Source organism: Squalius cephalus (assembly GCF_949319135.1).
Source record: "Squalius cephalus genome assembly, chromosome: 7".
Classification (NCBI taxonomy): Eukaryota; Metazoa; Chordata; class Actinopteri; order Cypriniformes; family Leuciscidae; genus Squalius; species Squalius cephalus.
In genome coordinates, this window is record NC_137128.1 from 9,339,089 (window position 1) to 9,355,441 (window position 16,353).

Genomic DNA, 16,353 nt, shown 5'->3' on the forward strand with positions numbered 1-16,353 from the left:
ATGAACACTTAAATATTACAACTCAGATAAGGCCAAAGCCAAATCTTGTGGATGAAACCGCTGATCTCATCGCTTGTGTAAATGCAATAAAGGTTTTGCATCTTAAAGGAAGTTTCAGTGTTGTGAGGCAGGTTGAAGCCACTGGGAGTGATAGGTCAGGTGATACTTCGACATACAGGTGTTGAGGGAGAACAGCCCAGCCAGTCCAAAACTTCAGCAACTCGCACAGTTCAGCAGGTGATCCTGCATCAGTTTGGGTAAAATAATATTTTATAGCATAATTCCTACATCTGCAACTAAATTTCAAATGCACATTAATTTTATGTTTTTAAAATCTAACATTTACAATAGCACATTTTACCTGTTTGAATATATTCATGCAAGAAAGCCGTAACAACACAAGATTGCTCCAGGTTCGAAGGGGCTTCATCTTCATCACTGTCAGGTTCTGGCCAGATGACTCTCCTAAGTATCATCTAATACAAAGATAGCAGCACTGAATACAAGCCTTAATATGGAGTTGCAACAATGTATTTCATCCACTGACTTAGTGTTTTATTAGAAACAACCCACTGTATGATTAGATACAGAAAATTTAATAATTGATTTAGTGCAACGGCTTCCATACAGTCTGTTCTTCTAAGTAAAATAGACCAATTACTTCTGGTTCCATCAGCAGTGTTGAAGATCTAGGAAACAGTACTGCAGTTAAACTGGGTCGTTCTTTTATCATTCTCAAAACACCCGTATCTTTGAGTCCTCTCCGCAGCTGAGAGATCTGTTTTTCACGTCGACCAATAACCTAGAAATGATCCACAAACCATAAAAAATTATAAACACTATGGCCCAGTTTCATAGACATGGTTTAAAAAGGACATTTAAGTAATTTTTATAAACTTGCCTTAGAAAAAAAAAACATTACTTGTGTGCATCTTAAGACAAAACAAAGGCACTGACATGTTTAAAGGTCAGTCAGTGCAAGTTTCTTTCAGTTGAAACAGCTCAGATTTACATTTAGTCTAGTACTAGGGTTAAGTCATGTCTGTGAAACCGGTGGTATGCAAGCCTTGACGAAAGATCTAAGCTTTTATCCTAACTTAATGGTTATGTAAAGAGGCTTATGTAGAGTTAAACTAAAAAGATAAACTACATACCCAACTGCAATTAACATACTTTCACCTTTATATGATAAGACATACATACCCCGTGGTGGAGAATGGTTTCTGCCAACCACCACCTGTTGCTGTTGCTCATTGCTGGCAAGTCCCAGTTGATGGCCAGGTTGTTTATATTGTCTATTTCATTCTGATTCAGATCATTCTGGCTTTCCAGCTAAGATTTACACAAAGTGTGAAAAAGGTAAGACTTTAAATGTATACTCATATACATATATTTATATATACAGGTGCTGGTCATAAAATTAGAATATCATCAAAAAGTTGATTTATTTCAGTAATTCCGTTAAAAAAAGTGAAACTTGTATATTATATAGACTTATTACATGCAAAGTGAGATATCTCAAGCCTTTATTTGTTATAATTTTGATGATTATGGCTTACATCTTATGAAACCCACAAAATCAAAATCCCAGAAAATTAGAATATTACATGAAATCACACAGTAATTACACAGTGATACCATGGTCATTGAACCAGGTTTTGGTTATTTTGGCAGTGTGGGCCGGTGCAAATCCTGCTGGAAAATGAAGGAAGCATGAAGTGCTCTGGAAATGTCCTGGTAGACGGCTGCGTTGACTCTGGATTTAATAAAGCACAGTGGACCAAAGTCCTCTTTTCTGATGAGAGCAAATTTTGCATCTCATTTGGAAACCAAGGTCCCAGAGTCTGGAGGAAGAATGGAGAGGCACACAATCCAAGATGCTTGAAGTCCAGTGTGAAGTTTCCACAGTCTGAGTTGGTTTGGGGAGCCATGTCATCGGCTGGTGTTGGTCCACTGTGCTGTCCACTCAACGCAGACGTCTACCAGGACATTTCCAGAGCACTTCATGCTTCCTTCAGCAGACAAGCTTTATGGAGATGCTGACTTCATTTTCCAGCAGGATTTGCACCGGCCCACACTGCCAAATTAACCAAAACCTGGTTCAATGACCATGGTATCACTGTGTAATTACTGTGTGATTTCATGTAATATTCTAATTTTCTGAGATTTTGATTTTGTGGTTTTCATAAACTGTAAGCCATAATCATCAAAATTATAACAAATAAAGGCTTGAGATATCTCACTTTGCATGTAATGAGTCTATATGATATACAAGTTTCACTTTTTTAACGGAATTACTGAAATAAATCAACTTTTTGATGATATTCTAATTTTATGACCAGCACCTGTGTATATATATATATATATATATATATATATATATATATATATATATATATATATAATAAATATATACATACAAGGGACACAACTTCAATCACATCCATATCAGGACAGTCCTTCAATTCCAAAACTTGAGTATCATCCTTAACGCCACTTAAAAGGGGGAAGAAAGCTGGACTAAGTCCTGAGTAGAGTGGACCTTCATTAATAAATGTATGTCCTATCATTCGTCCCACAACTCTGAACAGATCACCATCCAAGAGTGCTCTAGATGTTGAAGGAACCTTGTGATCATCTTCGCCATTGAAGAACAGCGTTTTGCCACAGTTATCTGAAAAATGTATAACAGGTATAATGCACTCAGATGAACATAATCATCTCTTCCTATAATATGCACATAACTATTAAATCTACTAAAAAAAAAGTTTAAATGTATTATATCCAGTATGTCTGTATTTCTAATAGTGACTAAAAGTGGAGGTGAAGGAAAGTCTGCACAACATTTGAAAATGTTTACAATTATAACTCACCAATGTCAAGTTCAAATCCATGGTGGAGCTTTTCCATTATCAATGTGAAAAAGTGCCGTTTAACTCCGTCCCCTAATGCAGCATCACCTGTTTAATTGAGGATTATTAAATTGTATGTAATCTCTAAGTACTAATGCAAACAAGCAGAGCTACTTTGCACTAATAAATACATACCTTTAAGTTTTACCGTTAATGGACTTGTCCAATCAACATTTGGACGTTTATAAAAAGCTAACATTTCTCGTTCACGATCCTTTTCACAGCTGTGCAGATCTAGTGTAACAACTAGGTCTGGTTTGTCATCTGCATTCTTTAAGATCTGTCTTCGATACATCCGGGCAGCTGATTCAAGATCCGGTTCAATCTTCCACTCTATGAAAACACAGATTACTGATAACAATTCTTGATATAAAAAATATATGATTAACTGATATAATTAACATCCCTGATTGATGTCCTGTTGTTTTGTAGTATGAGAAAAATTATTTGTATGCTAAAAAAGGTAATACAGAGAAAGGTGTGCTCAGTGGTATGGTCAATATGATAGGGACACCTTCAGTGGCAGGCTCTGCAGATGTGCTGGCACTGGCTGAGAAAACAGTATTGAGTGATGTTGAGGCCCTTTCCTCCCTTTCAGCATAATCCTCTGACATGGTTGCTGCCATTTCTTCCTGTCTTGTATTGCCAGTTCTATCTGATATCACTTCGCCTGACTCATGAAACCTGATATAACCATAACGACAGTACAGCAGCTAGATTAGTGAAAGATATAAAATTCAACATCACTCTCTTTGCAGCTGTATTAAACCCTCCCACAGTACAATCAAATGTTTTGTACCTGACTTAAGTTACGAAACATATAAATTAATGAATTATTGCAGACAGGCGTCACCGCAATTTATGAAAAAAAGGTCAAGCAAAAACTGTTAAATCTGTATGAAGAGATTTAGAGTCCCACACAGATATCCCACCTCTCACAGAAGTTGCGGAAGTCTCCCACAAATTAACAGTGGCTCCCTGGTGCAAATAATATACAAATGCCGAGAATTTTGGCGAGTAAGTGAGAGAGAGACAAAGAGGTGGGATATCTGCCCACATTAATTTAAAATAATTTTACATAAAAAAAATAAATCTATGTATCTACATTGTTGAGTGATAAACACCACCACCACACACCATTTTTTTAAGTTACCTACTTTTCACAAACATCAACATGGTCTTGTATTTCTGACAGGCTATACTTCTCGTTGCAGTACAAGCATTCTGTCAGTGGTCCAGAGGATATAGGCTGGTCACTCTCAAGAGTCTGAATCATTGTAAGAACATAAAAAGTCACATTAGCAGATAGATAGTAGGGTTAGCTTATACAAAGAAATATTAATTTAGGAATTTCCTAAATCACTTTATTTAAAACTAGTGTATTACTTAGTTTTAGTGGTTTAAACTGTCTAAACAACCACAGTATTATTACTAACCAGAGATTTTAACCTTTTCCTACCTGCAGATCTATATCTTTCTGGAGTGGCCGGATATATATGAGAGCCTGCCCAACCATGACAGACTCACTTAAGAGGTACTCAGGGGAATACCCATCATCTGGACAGGGTATTGTCTCTAATTTTTTGGAACGTGTTGATCCTCTGGATCGCAACAGCTGGAAACCGCCACAGTCCTTCAACATAGGGAAATGCTGAAAGAGATGGTCTGAAAACTCCTGAGGAGTGCAGTATTTGTCTAAAACAAAGATAAAATAAAAATACAAGTTAAATTCAGGTGGATAATACATTAATGTAAGCATGATTTAAGCAAACCCTTAGAAAGAGGGGAAAAAAAACTGACCTGGAATGGTGATCCTCTTCTCTCCTATTCCTGCCCTCTCTAATTTGTTTTTCACTGATGGACTTGGAACCTCACATTCCTTTCTCTTGGACAGGCAAAAAAAACGATGGGTGTAGAAAACACTTTTAGATTTCTTTGCTGAAGGTCCAGCAGTGCTGGGACGTCTCGGCACACGGCCCCGTGGATTTGAATATGGTGCAAACAATCTTAAAACCTCTGCTGCAAGAAAATGATCATAGAATATGAACACTAGTTTGTAAATTCAATTACACAGTCAGTGTCTGGTCTGCAAACTGTATGGTAAACTCTGACCTGCGAATTTGTATGTCGTGACCAATACCGATCACAACGCAACCTTTAACTGAATTAAAATAATAATAAAGTTTTTGCAGTAAAGTGAAGCTTTAAATATTTGTACTTTTTGGGTTGAATATTTATTTTTTTGTTGTTGTTAAGTAAGCTACGCCTGCTCAAAGTGTAGTGAGACCGTGGCTAAAGCCGTCATCCCATTGTTTTGTCAAAAACGAGCATTTCTCATACAGACGATTTTTAACGAATGTGATCGTCGTCAGTTACAACCCACCTCGCCAGACCCGAGTGAAAGTTGGCAACCCTAGGTCAAACTGTTGCCTCGGTCTTTATCTGCCAACTTACCCCGTGTCCCGCCACTTCGATCCGGAGGCGTCGTGCTCAGACCAGACGATGGGTTTTCTGAAGGGCCAACATTTGCAGTTTGCCGCTCCAGTGCTTGGGCAGCTTCTCGGAGAAGCTGTGGAACAGACTTCGCCATGTTCCTTACCGCCAATTATCAAAATACCCACGACAACGCAAAGTAAGCCCCGCCTTGACGCAATGAGTGACGTAGGGTGGGCGTGGTCAGCTCGGAATGCATTTTCAAAGCCGCTTTGAATTTTGCTACAAATATCCCATGGCGTCATGATGAAAATGCAATCGTACGTGTCCTAACTGTTAGTCTAAATGCATTTAGGACAAATAACATTTAAATGATAATTTTGCTACTGTTTGTGCTTGGACACGTTTCACATATCAAATCAATTTGGTTATACATTTTCATTTTCATTTTGCTACTTATAAAGCATTAAAATAGTATGCACTTTACAATTTAAGACTACTGTTGAAAATGGCAAATGTAAATAATATAATTTAATTTTCAATTTCATTCTGCACCAAATTTTGCATGCATGGAGTTGATGGAAAATGTAAATTTAAATACAGAATTACATTTCCATTTTGAATATTGCATTGCCATTTTGAATATTGCATTGTCATTTAGCATATTGTATTGCCATTTTGCATATTGCATTGCAAATTGAATTTTGCTACACATATGCTTCCATACTGAAGACGCAGTGGCTGAGTTTTGTTTTCGAAGGGAATATTCCCCACGATCAACAGCAATGCTTTCATGTTTGTGCGAATCATTTCACCAGACTGCTTTATAAACGAGAACATTGAAAAAGGTATTAGCTCCTGTCTGAGTATGTGTTGTTTATGTGGCTAATGACTGCCATAGTCTCACAGACTGCTTATTTTTTAAACAGATCAGTAAAATGTTAGTGCCTCAGCCCTGACAGTTGTAACTAACAACACTGCATAGATAACGTTAAGCATCACGGACAAGCCTACATTTACCGGAATTTTTTTTTTCATGACCATTAGCTGTAACATCAATCTGTCAATGAACTAACGTATACATCAGCAAACACATAGCCTTCTTATCTCACTACTCTACCCTGCCAGTACACACAAAGATAGATCAAAGTGACATTACGTTAACCAACCATTCAGAAACGTCCTGTTCGAGCCTTAATTATCGAATTTCTTCGAGGCCGTCATCTTGTTCCGGGTCCGATACGGTTGCACAGTGTCCTCAGAGACTGCCGCTGACATTTTTCAAAATATACCCTCAACTGTTGTCAAGGCAACACTCCACATGTGTTGTCAAAACGCCCCACAGAGCAGAGGGGCAAAGCTCATTATCATTTAAAGACACATGCACTTAAACGGCGTGCTGAAAACAGAGCTGTTTTTGACCAGGTAAAATGAGTGTTTTCTTACAATACTAATGAGAACTTTTAATTAAAGTATATTACAAACTTTTAATTTAGACCCTAAAGAATCATATTAGCTTGTACAAAAATGGCATTATATGACCCCTTTAAATGTTTAAAACACTGTTTTAATGTGAGGAGAAAAAAAGAACACGGCCCCTTTAAGAATAATGCACGCGCTGATTAGGGAAGGGAGAGAATGCGCTAGATGAAGAGATGAGAGGTGACGCTGAGAGTGATCAGTTGAGTAAAGAAAAATAACTTTGATTTTATGCTTGTAAAAGTAAATTTAATTTGTTCTGAGGTGCTACATTGGTGAAATCTTTTCCATTTACATCTCTGGGATTGACTTGAGGTATATTTACGTTTGTGAATTTGAGACAAAACGGATTTGGTGAGTTCTCTAAATTGTTAAAAATATGTATGGTTCCAAAAATGTATTTTATTTGTAACTGTTATTAATGAGAAGTAAATGTTTTGGTTAATTTATGTGGGAATGAGATGTGGATTATATGGTAATGTATATCCACATGTGCTGCTTTAACAAACGTGCAGCCACCATTTTGAGAAAATATCATTCACCTAAAGTGAAGTAAGTGTGAGGACTGGTTTCATCCGTCGTGCATTGGATATAAGGGTATTAAGGATATTGCTGGGATTTCACCCTGGTTTTGTCCAAACTGCACAACAAGACAGAAAAAAAATAATAAAATAAAAAAACTAAGCTTTCCTTTACAGCAATGGAAAAATGATCTACATCAAACAGGACAAGACAAACTCGAAGAAACAAATAATGGAAATGTCATTGAAGACACTGAGAGAAAGGTTTGTGATGAACGTAAAAAAAGGACCACTCGCGATTTACAGTTACATTGACAAGGGAAGAGTGGGCAAAGATAAAACCCAGTGTAAGACAGGGGTGCAGGCATCTAAACCATGGATGGACAGACGTGTTATCTAAAATGGATAAAAAAAATGCACTGTGTCCTCTCATTTAACTACAACAAAGTAAAGCTATAAAAATCAAGAAAACAGCAGTCTCCATTTTGGAATGGAAAGGCGCATTGCAAATTTCATGGATGTGCATTTTTCACATTTTGCATACGCAAGAAACCAGCAAAGGATGTGCCCACAGTACCAGTTACTGTGAGAGTGTCTGGAAGAATTGATCACTCGAAGGCAACATTTTTAAGGAGGCGGACAAGCAATATGGAGAGAGAAGACTTCAAAAAGATGCTTGGGGAATTCATGCCTATGCATGTACATACAAAAAAAAACTTGCTGCTGCAAGAGGAAAAACTTGCAATGGGCAATTCAAATCAGGTCCCCCCATTATCATCATAAAGAAGATTTCAAGGCAAACAAATTTGGAAAATCGAATGGATTTTAATCAATTTTTTGGATTGTCTAAAAATGCAAGATGCACAGGACTTAAACCAACAGTTTACACCCCTGAAGCACCAATACCTCCAGTGTGTGGCAATTTTGCCATTTACACTACACATGTACACTACAACACAGCTTCAGCTCTTAAGAGATTTACGACAAAAAAGGACAAATTTTTTTTTTGTATCTAGATGCCACAGGAAGTGTTGTGACAAAACCACAAAGATGTAAAAGTGTATTGTATTATGCACTTTGCTGCCCAGTTCAGTCTACTTCAGCAACAACAGTTGCTGTAGCTAAGATGCTCTCATCAGATCAGAGCACACCGACAATTCAGCACTGGTTGACCTGCCTGTCCTGCGATTTTATGTACATGTACTGTATAAACAAAGCCTCCAACCACAAAAAGTGGAAACCGATTTTAGTTGGGCAATCATTCATGCAACCCTACATACGTTCTGTCAGTGTAATATACACGAGTATCTGCAACAGTGTCTTGAGGTATGTCTGGAAGGAAAATCATGTGCATTCACTGTTGTGCACGTTAGTGATGCGCGGGTCGTCTCATAACCCACGGACCCAGCGGGTAACCTGAAGGTCAGGTCGGGTCAGGTCGGGTCGGCATGGGGGAAAAAAAGTGTCACTTTTTGCGGGGCGGGTTGGGGCGGGTCATTAAGGTTTTTTTTTTTTTTAATCCATGTATGTTGCATGCAATTTCCAGCCTATATTAAATATTTGGGAATATCTATTTTCATATTTTATTAGGTTCTTTGACAAGGTTACAATACGAAGGCCGTGGCAACGTAACTTGCGTGATGTCCCCAAACCTTTGGCGTCACGTGACACGTCACGAAAGCGGCGCGCCAATAAGCTCCCGCCGCCAGCCACAACAACAAAAATGAAGAAATAAAAGTGATGATGGAAGATGAGGTGCGGGAGAAATTGAGGTCGGGAATTTACATAATTAAAAGAAAAAATGGTCAGGCTGCTAAATCTAATGTTTGGGACTGGTTCTCAGAAACAGTTGCAGCAGGAGACAACAGCAGTATCGGCTATGTGAAGTGCAAATCGTGTGAAAAAATATACAAACACGAGAGCCTCAAAACGGGCACTTCCAGCATGTCAAGACATATTTGTGGGGGGTCTAAGAAAAAGGACCACAGTGACACATCTCAAAATATTACCACTTTCCTCAAAAGTAAAGTACTAGCATTTGTCAAGTCCGAGGTCACAGACGCTTGTATTGAATTGTGCTGTCGAGATCTGCGGCCCTTCGACATAGTATCTGGAGATGGATTTCATACCGTAGCCCAGTGTCTAATTAACATTGGTTCACGTTATGAACGTGTGGATGCCAGCAGTGTATTCCCTCACAGGCAAACTGTTTGCGACAGCCAAAGCGACCGCGCAAGAAAAAAAAGAAATCCTCTCAAAGAAGATAAATAAAGCTCTGGATTGTGGCATAGCTATTACCACTGACATGTGGACTGATGAGTTCAACAAACAAGCATACACGGCGTTTACTGGTCACTTCATTAATGACGACTGGAAATTGGAGAGCCATGTCATAAGCACAGCTGAATTTGACTCTACTCTCAAAAAGACAGCGCACAACATCCACAAGCAAATTATTAAGGAGCTGCATGACTTTGGAATTGAACCTGCTCGCATATCAAAAGTAATGTTTGTAAGTGACCAGGGCGCAAACATAAAAGCTGCCCTTCGCAGCTACAAGTGGATGCCGTGCACAGCCCATGTCATTAACATCGTTCTCAAATACACATTTGATGTAAAAGAAAACACGCCAACATACATGCGCGACGTGAGTGATATCATTGCAAAGTGCAAAGGCTTGTGACATACCTGAAAACATCCGGCACTGTAGTACAGCTCCCACACACCGTGACAAAGGAATGCAAAACCCGTTGGAATAGTAAAGTTGCGATGATGCAGTCAGTTAGTAAACAGTACCGTGAAATCCAACAGGCCTTGCAGGAGAAAGATCAGCTCCACAGAATGGATGGCATTCAGCTGGATGTGTTAAACACAGTTACTGAGTTTTTGTTTCCTTTTAAAACTGAGAGTGAAGAGATGGAGGGTGATACGTATCCAACTATTCAGCTGGTCGAGCTTTGGTTTTTTAAACTGAAGAAACACTGCGAGCCCCAATACGGTTATCCGGAGTACATGGTTTATATTCGGGCAAAGGCAACACAGCTGCTAAACGAGAAAATGTCCATCAGCGTCACCCACAAGCTTGGAACGTTTCTTTGTCCCCGTTTTAAGTCCATGAAGATGTTTCAAGCGGAGGAGAGAAACGCTTGTGTACGACCAGGCCAGAAGACTTGTCAGGGAATTTGACAGTGTGCCGCTTACACCTCCAGCAAGTGTGAGGGAGTCAGAGCCAATGCCTCGAGGTGAGTAGCACCAGCAAACAGATAGGCCTATAGGCCCGAGTCTTGCGTTTTAGCTACAGTGGTCTAATGTATGTTTAAAAGGTTAAATATCGTTATGTTTTATTTTTACTTGACGAAGCAGAGCGAGTCAAAAGAAAAATAGATGAGTTTAGTGAGTGGGAGGATAGTGAAGAAGTTGCCGAGAGAGACGAGGTTCAGCGCTACATTGAGGGCCAGTTCTTCTGGCCTTTCCTGTGCTTGCCAAGGTGTTAAAAATGATTCTCTATATCCCGGCCACAAGCGCATCAAGCGAGCGCACATTCAGCTCTGCTGGCCGGGTGCTGGAGTCTAGGCGAAATAGATTAAACCCCGGTACAGTGGATGCCATTCTTTTTTTGCACAGCGAACGTAAAAACGCTAAATGAACATTTCCGTGTGTTAAATAAAACAAAAGTTCAGTGGTTATGTAGCGTAGGCTGTAAACTGCTGGCCTATACAAATCTGAAATAAAAAATTGTTTAGCCTATTAGATGAATACAAACACTGCTTTGTAAATGTTGAAAATGTTTATCATTATCTTATTAATCTGACCTGATTTATGGTTCATATTCATAATCGTCTGTTGTTGCCAGTTTACAGGGCGATGTTTCCAAGCACTTTCAGGCTGAAATAAACATTACATTTACATTACAATGCCTAGTATGTCTATTCAATGGTCGAAACCCTTTTACAGCTGCTAGATGATGACTACACTTATTTGAAAGTAGAAAAAAAAAATAAAAATTACCACAATTAATTTAAACAAAAAACCATAATGTCTAACATATGTTCTTTTGCTCCCCCTAGAAAATGAGACTAGTCCTTCTTTGGAAGATGTCCTTATGTTTGGAACTGGGCCGAAGGAAGTTCCTCCTGCAGCAATACAGCCACAGCTAGTTTTTCAAAAGAGCTCACGCTTTCCCATGGCAAATGTATGTTCAAATACAATCAAAATTCCAATCTTACCCAGTTATAAAGAGTTTCAAGTAGCCATGGATTATGGCATGCAAAAGTCCCCTGGATTTGGGCTTCCTTGAAACTAAACATCTTTGGCTGATAGACCGAGGTTTAGGTCAGAGTTTACGGTTTTATTGAAATGTGCCATCTTTTCTTTGCTAATTTGAAATGCAGGCGTGTTTGTATAACTTGTACATTTTAACCTGCACTTATGTTATAGTTAAACATTTCAAGCCACTCAATTAAGCAAGGAAAACGCAGGTTAATAGTTTTGATAGTACTGATATACTGACGAGTTTTGAAGAATAATATAACAGTTTTATTTTCACAAGTGACATTTTTCATCAAGGACCAAAAGTTTTTTGTAGTACAGAAATTCATGGCATGTTCTTGGCACAAAACTTAACATTTAATGTTATACACAAACTTCAATCACTGATGTTCAGAAAAAACATTGGTGTAAACATGCAGCGAACAAATAAAGTTGTTTGAAATGTATGAGGCTGTTGGACGTACGTCATTCAGAAATAACAAAGAGTTTATGGCCTTCTACAAAATTTAAAAAAATACAGTCTTCTGACTTCTGCACAAGTGTCTACCCAGTCAGCAGTTAATACGTTTACACTATACTGTCCAGATGAGTAAAATAGCGATGATATAACAAATACTGTGCTTTATAGTGTGTGAATGTTGCTCATAGGATCTCCAGAATCAATAACCTCCTGCATGACATATTTCATGAATGTTCTTTGCAAATAGCACATCAAGCTACCCATTAGATTGTGAAAATACTTAACTGGAATGGCATGGGTAACATATGCATGTGTAACAGACAAATAATCGTATATCACAGAATCAGAAACTAATGATTTTAGAGTCCAGACATATTTTTGAGTGTTATGTAATTTTCAACAGCAGTTATCCAGTTGACTGGTGGAGACAGCCCACTCTGTCTCTCTAAGTCCGCAAAATGAACTTGGAGATTACCATCACCACAAGGACTGCGCTGCGGTGGCAGGATGTCCTCAGACTCTTGAATGACTTCCTGGGCACTGGGAATCCACAATCCCTTGCATCAAACCTAAGGCCAGTCAGAAGTAAAAACACCATGAGGCAACTAATTACAAATTTTTATATTAAAAAATATAAAGGCTTAGGTTAAAAAAAGCTCATTATTTAAGTCAGTTCCCCAGCTGTAATAAATTATAACCCGACACCTACATTTTTTTATAGTTTTGAATTTGATGACAAATCAGCCAAAGTTTGACTGGGAGGCCCTCATCTGTTGGCAAATATGGCCTCATTATATTTGCTTCAACTACAAAGACACTGAATCAGAAAAACCACCTTTTTGCCTTGTACATTTGGGGTTTGTTGTGGAATTGTGTAAATTTAATCAAGTGAAAATGCAATCTGATTTTTACTGAACATGGTCACACATTGCATGGATTAAATGCAAACCTGTGAGTTAGGTGATACATTGCTTCTGGTTTACCAGAATGACAATGAGACTGACGAACAAGTCGGATGGTGTGGTTATTCCAAAGTTCTCTGTACTTATCAAGGTCCTTCTGCAAGATGCTCAAGAAGACATGCCGTAGAAGGCACTTATGCTCATGGCTGCTACTGAAAAGGTGCCTCTCTCTCAGGTCACTGAAGAGCTCAATCCAGAACTGGAGCGGAGATCAGCGAGTGGCTGCGTCCAAAACCGCATACTCACTGAGTAGGTACTTAATTTCAATGAGTACTTAACGAGCACTAAAAAAGTAGGTACTTTATAGCCTGATCTCATATGAATGCGAGCCGTACATCATCCGCCATGTTGGCGTTATCATGTGACCTACGACATTATCACAAGCGCAACAACTTAAAAGATATGAGTGACAGGTTTAATTCATCTATCTGTAAATATCTTGATATTGATGAAACTTGCTCATTTTGTGGTATTGAAGAAACAGCTGCCCATTTATTTTGTGATTGTAGTATAACCACTCAATTTTCGTGCTCACCTCATGCACGCTATGATTACTGGAGGAGGACCCCGAATCAGAGTGAGACGAGGTGTGTAGCCAGTAAGTCATGCTTTAGTGTAAACGTGAAATCCTGTTACATCCAATAATTCGTTTACCAGTCATCAAGATCTTAACTATTATTTTTATTTTGTGACGTTGCAAAAGGGATAATCTAGATTATTTGTCCAATTTTATGATACTGAATTTGCTTGTTGAGTCCAGTCACAGATTTACGATTAGCTAGCTATATTTTCTTCACCATGAAAGTTGGCTGGGCTGTCATATTACTATTACATTTTTGATAACTGTTCGGTATAAAATTGGTGCATGGTATTCATATTTGTACTTTAGTTGTTAAAGGTCCCATGACATGAAATTTTCACTTTCTGAGGTTTTTTAACATTAATATGAGTTCCCCTAGCCTGTATATGGTCCCCAAGTTTCTAGAAATTTTAATCGGTGTAAATCGAGCTTTTGCTATCTTTCTCTGCCTTTGAGAAAATGGAAGCTCAACCGGGCTGATCATGAATCGTTATGACCTTATGACGTTATAAGGAGAAATGTTACCTCCCCTTTCTCTGCTTTGCCCGCCCAGAGAATATTTTAAGCCCATGAGAAAATGAGCTAGGAAGTAGGAACGCGCGCGATTTTAGTTTGTCCACGAGCGATATCATGGCTTTTGAGCGAGCGAAGCATAATAATTGCTCAATAACTGGATGTACAAATGAACACCGAAGGGTCAATACAGAGCTGGGCTTGCTGAACGTCTGAAACTAAAGTCTGGATCAGTACCAACTCTCTTTGGCTCAGCTACACACCTCGGACAAGTAAGTCAACTAATATAAGTGTATATATATATAAGTGTGTTGCTTTACTGTTTATGGTTACCTAGCTTGTTACACGTAGAATGTGGCTGTAACATTAGCTATGCAGCTATGCAGTTACTTGCGCTAATGTAAAGGTAGACAGCATCAAGTATGTGTGTGAATACACACACTGTAACCCGAGTGTTGTACACTTCTTTGTTATTTGTATTTCAAGATCGCAGAGCTTGATGTAATTGTAATAAGATAAATTACAGACGTTACAGATGTAACGAATACGACTCTGGGTAAATATGAATTAGCTCAAGAATATGGGGAATTTTGGAAATATTAATAATTATGACTCATGGTCATAATTCATAAGTCGCATGTACATTTATTTTAGCAATTATAGAGATTAACTGGTTCTGTAACTGATCTAATCGTTATTCGTCCAGCGAATAAAGGTGAGATTATCACAGTTAAGAAGGGTTATCTCTTTACAAACTCCAAGAAAGTTTAGGTTCTGGCCACGAACAGTAAACTTTATGAGTTTATTAATTAAAACTACTGAATGTAGTCTAATATCGAGCTTGTAGCTGGATCTTTTGTTTCATTGACTTTAGAATGGTGGGTTTTCAAACACAGAGACAGTGAAAAGTATAAATGTATTTTAATAAATGTGACTAAAGATTATATGAGCTACGAATATAAACGTACGTAAAAATACAAAACAATAAAACAAACACACATTTAACCAAACAAGAAAATACGTGATCAGGATAACATGAAATGAAAGAAAGAAAGAAAGGAAGAAAGAAAGAAAAGCTAGTAATTATTACATACAGAAACCTAGATTCATGAGACAACCTGGAAAGCAGTTTATCAGATAAGGTTACCGTCACTTGCACGTTTGTTCTCTGTTCGGCGCGAGGCTGAGGCAGGACAAGAGGGTGGTGTCGATCCTGTTTCTGTTGCGTCTTCAGGTGGCGCGAAGTTTAAAGGCTCACTGGATGTAACATTACCGAGAAAGTTCGTCTTCCGTGCGGAAGAGGCCAGAAATCTTGGTTTCTAAGGCAGCAGGCTTTTACATGGCGCGGGGGTTTGTGTCCCAGAGGCCACGGCGAGGCCTGTTCAGCTGGTTGCCATGGAGCTGCGCTACACGTGGATGAGGTCCGGGATGAGAGCGACCGGAGAAGAGAGGAAGTGGAATCAGCGGGGTCGAAGAAAGAAGAGTAAGAGCAAGAGACAGAGAAGGGAAGCATGATATTTTGAAGGGGCCAAAACTCACGCCCTCTCACGGACGTGGGCCAACCGTCTTTAACAACGGATCGGGCACACCTCCTGACGTTTCGAGATCTATACCCCCCTTCCTCTTAGAAATTGGAACGATAGATTCGTTCGTAACATTAATATCACTGGTATTAATAAAACAATGCATCCTCTGATATGTTGCGTTAAACATTCGAGACCGTTGGGATATCTGGAACAAGACGATACCATGAATGGCACTGCTATGACATAATTACACACAGATACACGATTATAGTCACATCACATTGATTACAAACCAATAAAGTTATATAGGCATAAAATTTGGGACAAGGGATCATGCACACATCAAGAAAATACATTTTAAACATTGTACCAAATGATTTCGATCACGCGTGGTAGGATCCATGTGTGTTTCTGTGTGTGTGTGCGTGTGTGTGTGACCAGGACTGAGAGTTCATGCTGCCGCTGAACTTTTGCTCTCTTGCCTATGTGTGTGTGTGTTTGGTTTGATGAGATCATTAGCCAGCACATCTGGCCGGACAAAGTCTTGTTGTTTTCTGACGTATAAATCAGTGTCCAAGAATATCCCTAGGGGATCTGCGTAATCTCAGACATCGTGGCGCCTTGCGCTCGTGGCTTCCCGTGTAAACTCATAAAAGAGGTGTCTATAGACAGCCATCAATGAGTTACTTGAGCTGATA

At 38.8% G+C, this 16,353-nt stretch overlaps 1 protein-coding gene across 1 annotated transcript; it reads right to left on the minus strand.

The window, feature by feature from the left end:
- Window positions 1-22: 22 nt before the first annotated feature.
- LOC307161787 (uncharacterized protein) lies at window positions 23-4,584 on the minus strand (the record flags this gene model as incomplete). Its single annotated transcript, XM_079876731.1, has 10 exons — window positions 4,372-4,584; window positions 4,070-4,179; window positions 3,427-3,596; window positions 3,048-3,245; window positions 2,874-2,960; window positions 2,421-2,674; window positions 1,204-1,332; window positions 662-802; window positions 362-476; window positions 23-243 (listed from the first exon to the last, which is right to left on the minus strand). The coding sequence occupies exons 1-10, from the start codon at window positions 4,552-4,554 to the stop codon at window positions 23-25; spliced, it is 1,608 nt and encodes a 535-aa protein (XP_079732857.1). The 5' UTR covers window positions 4,555-4,584.
- Between the last annotated feature and the right edge of the window lie 11,769 nt (window positions 4,585-16,353).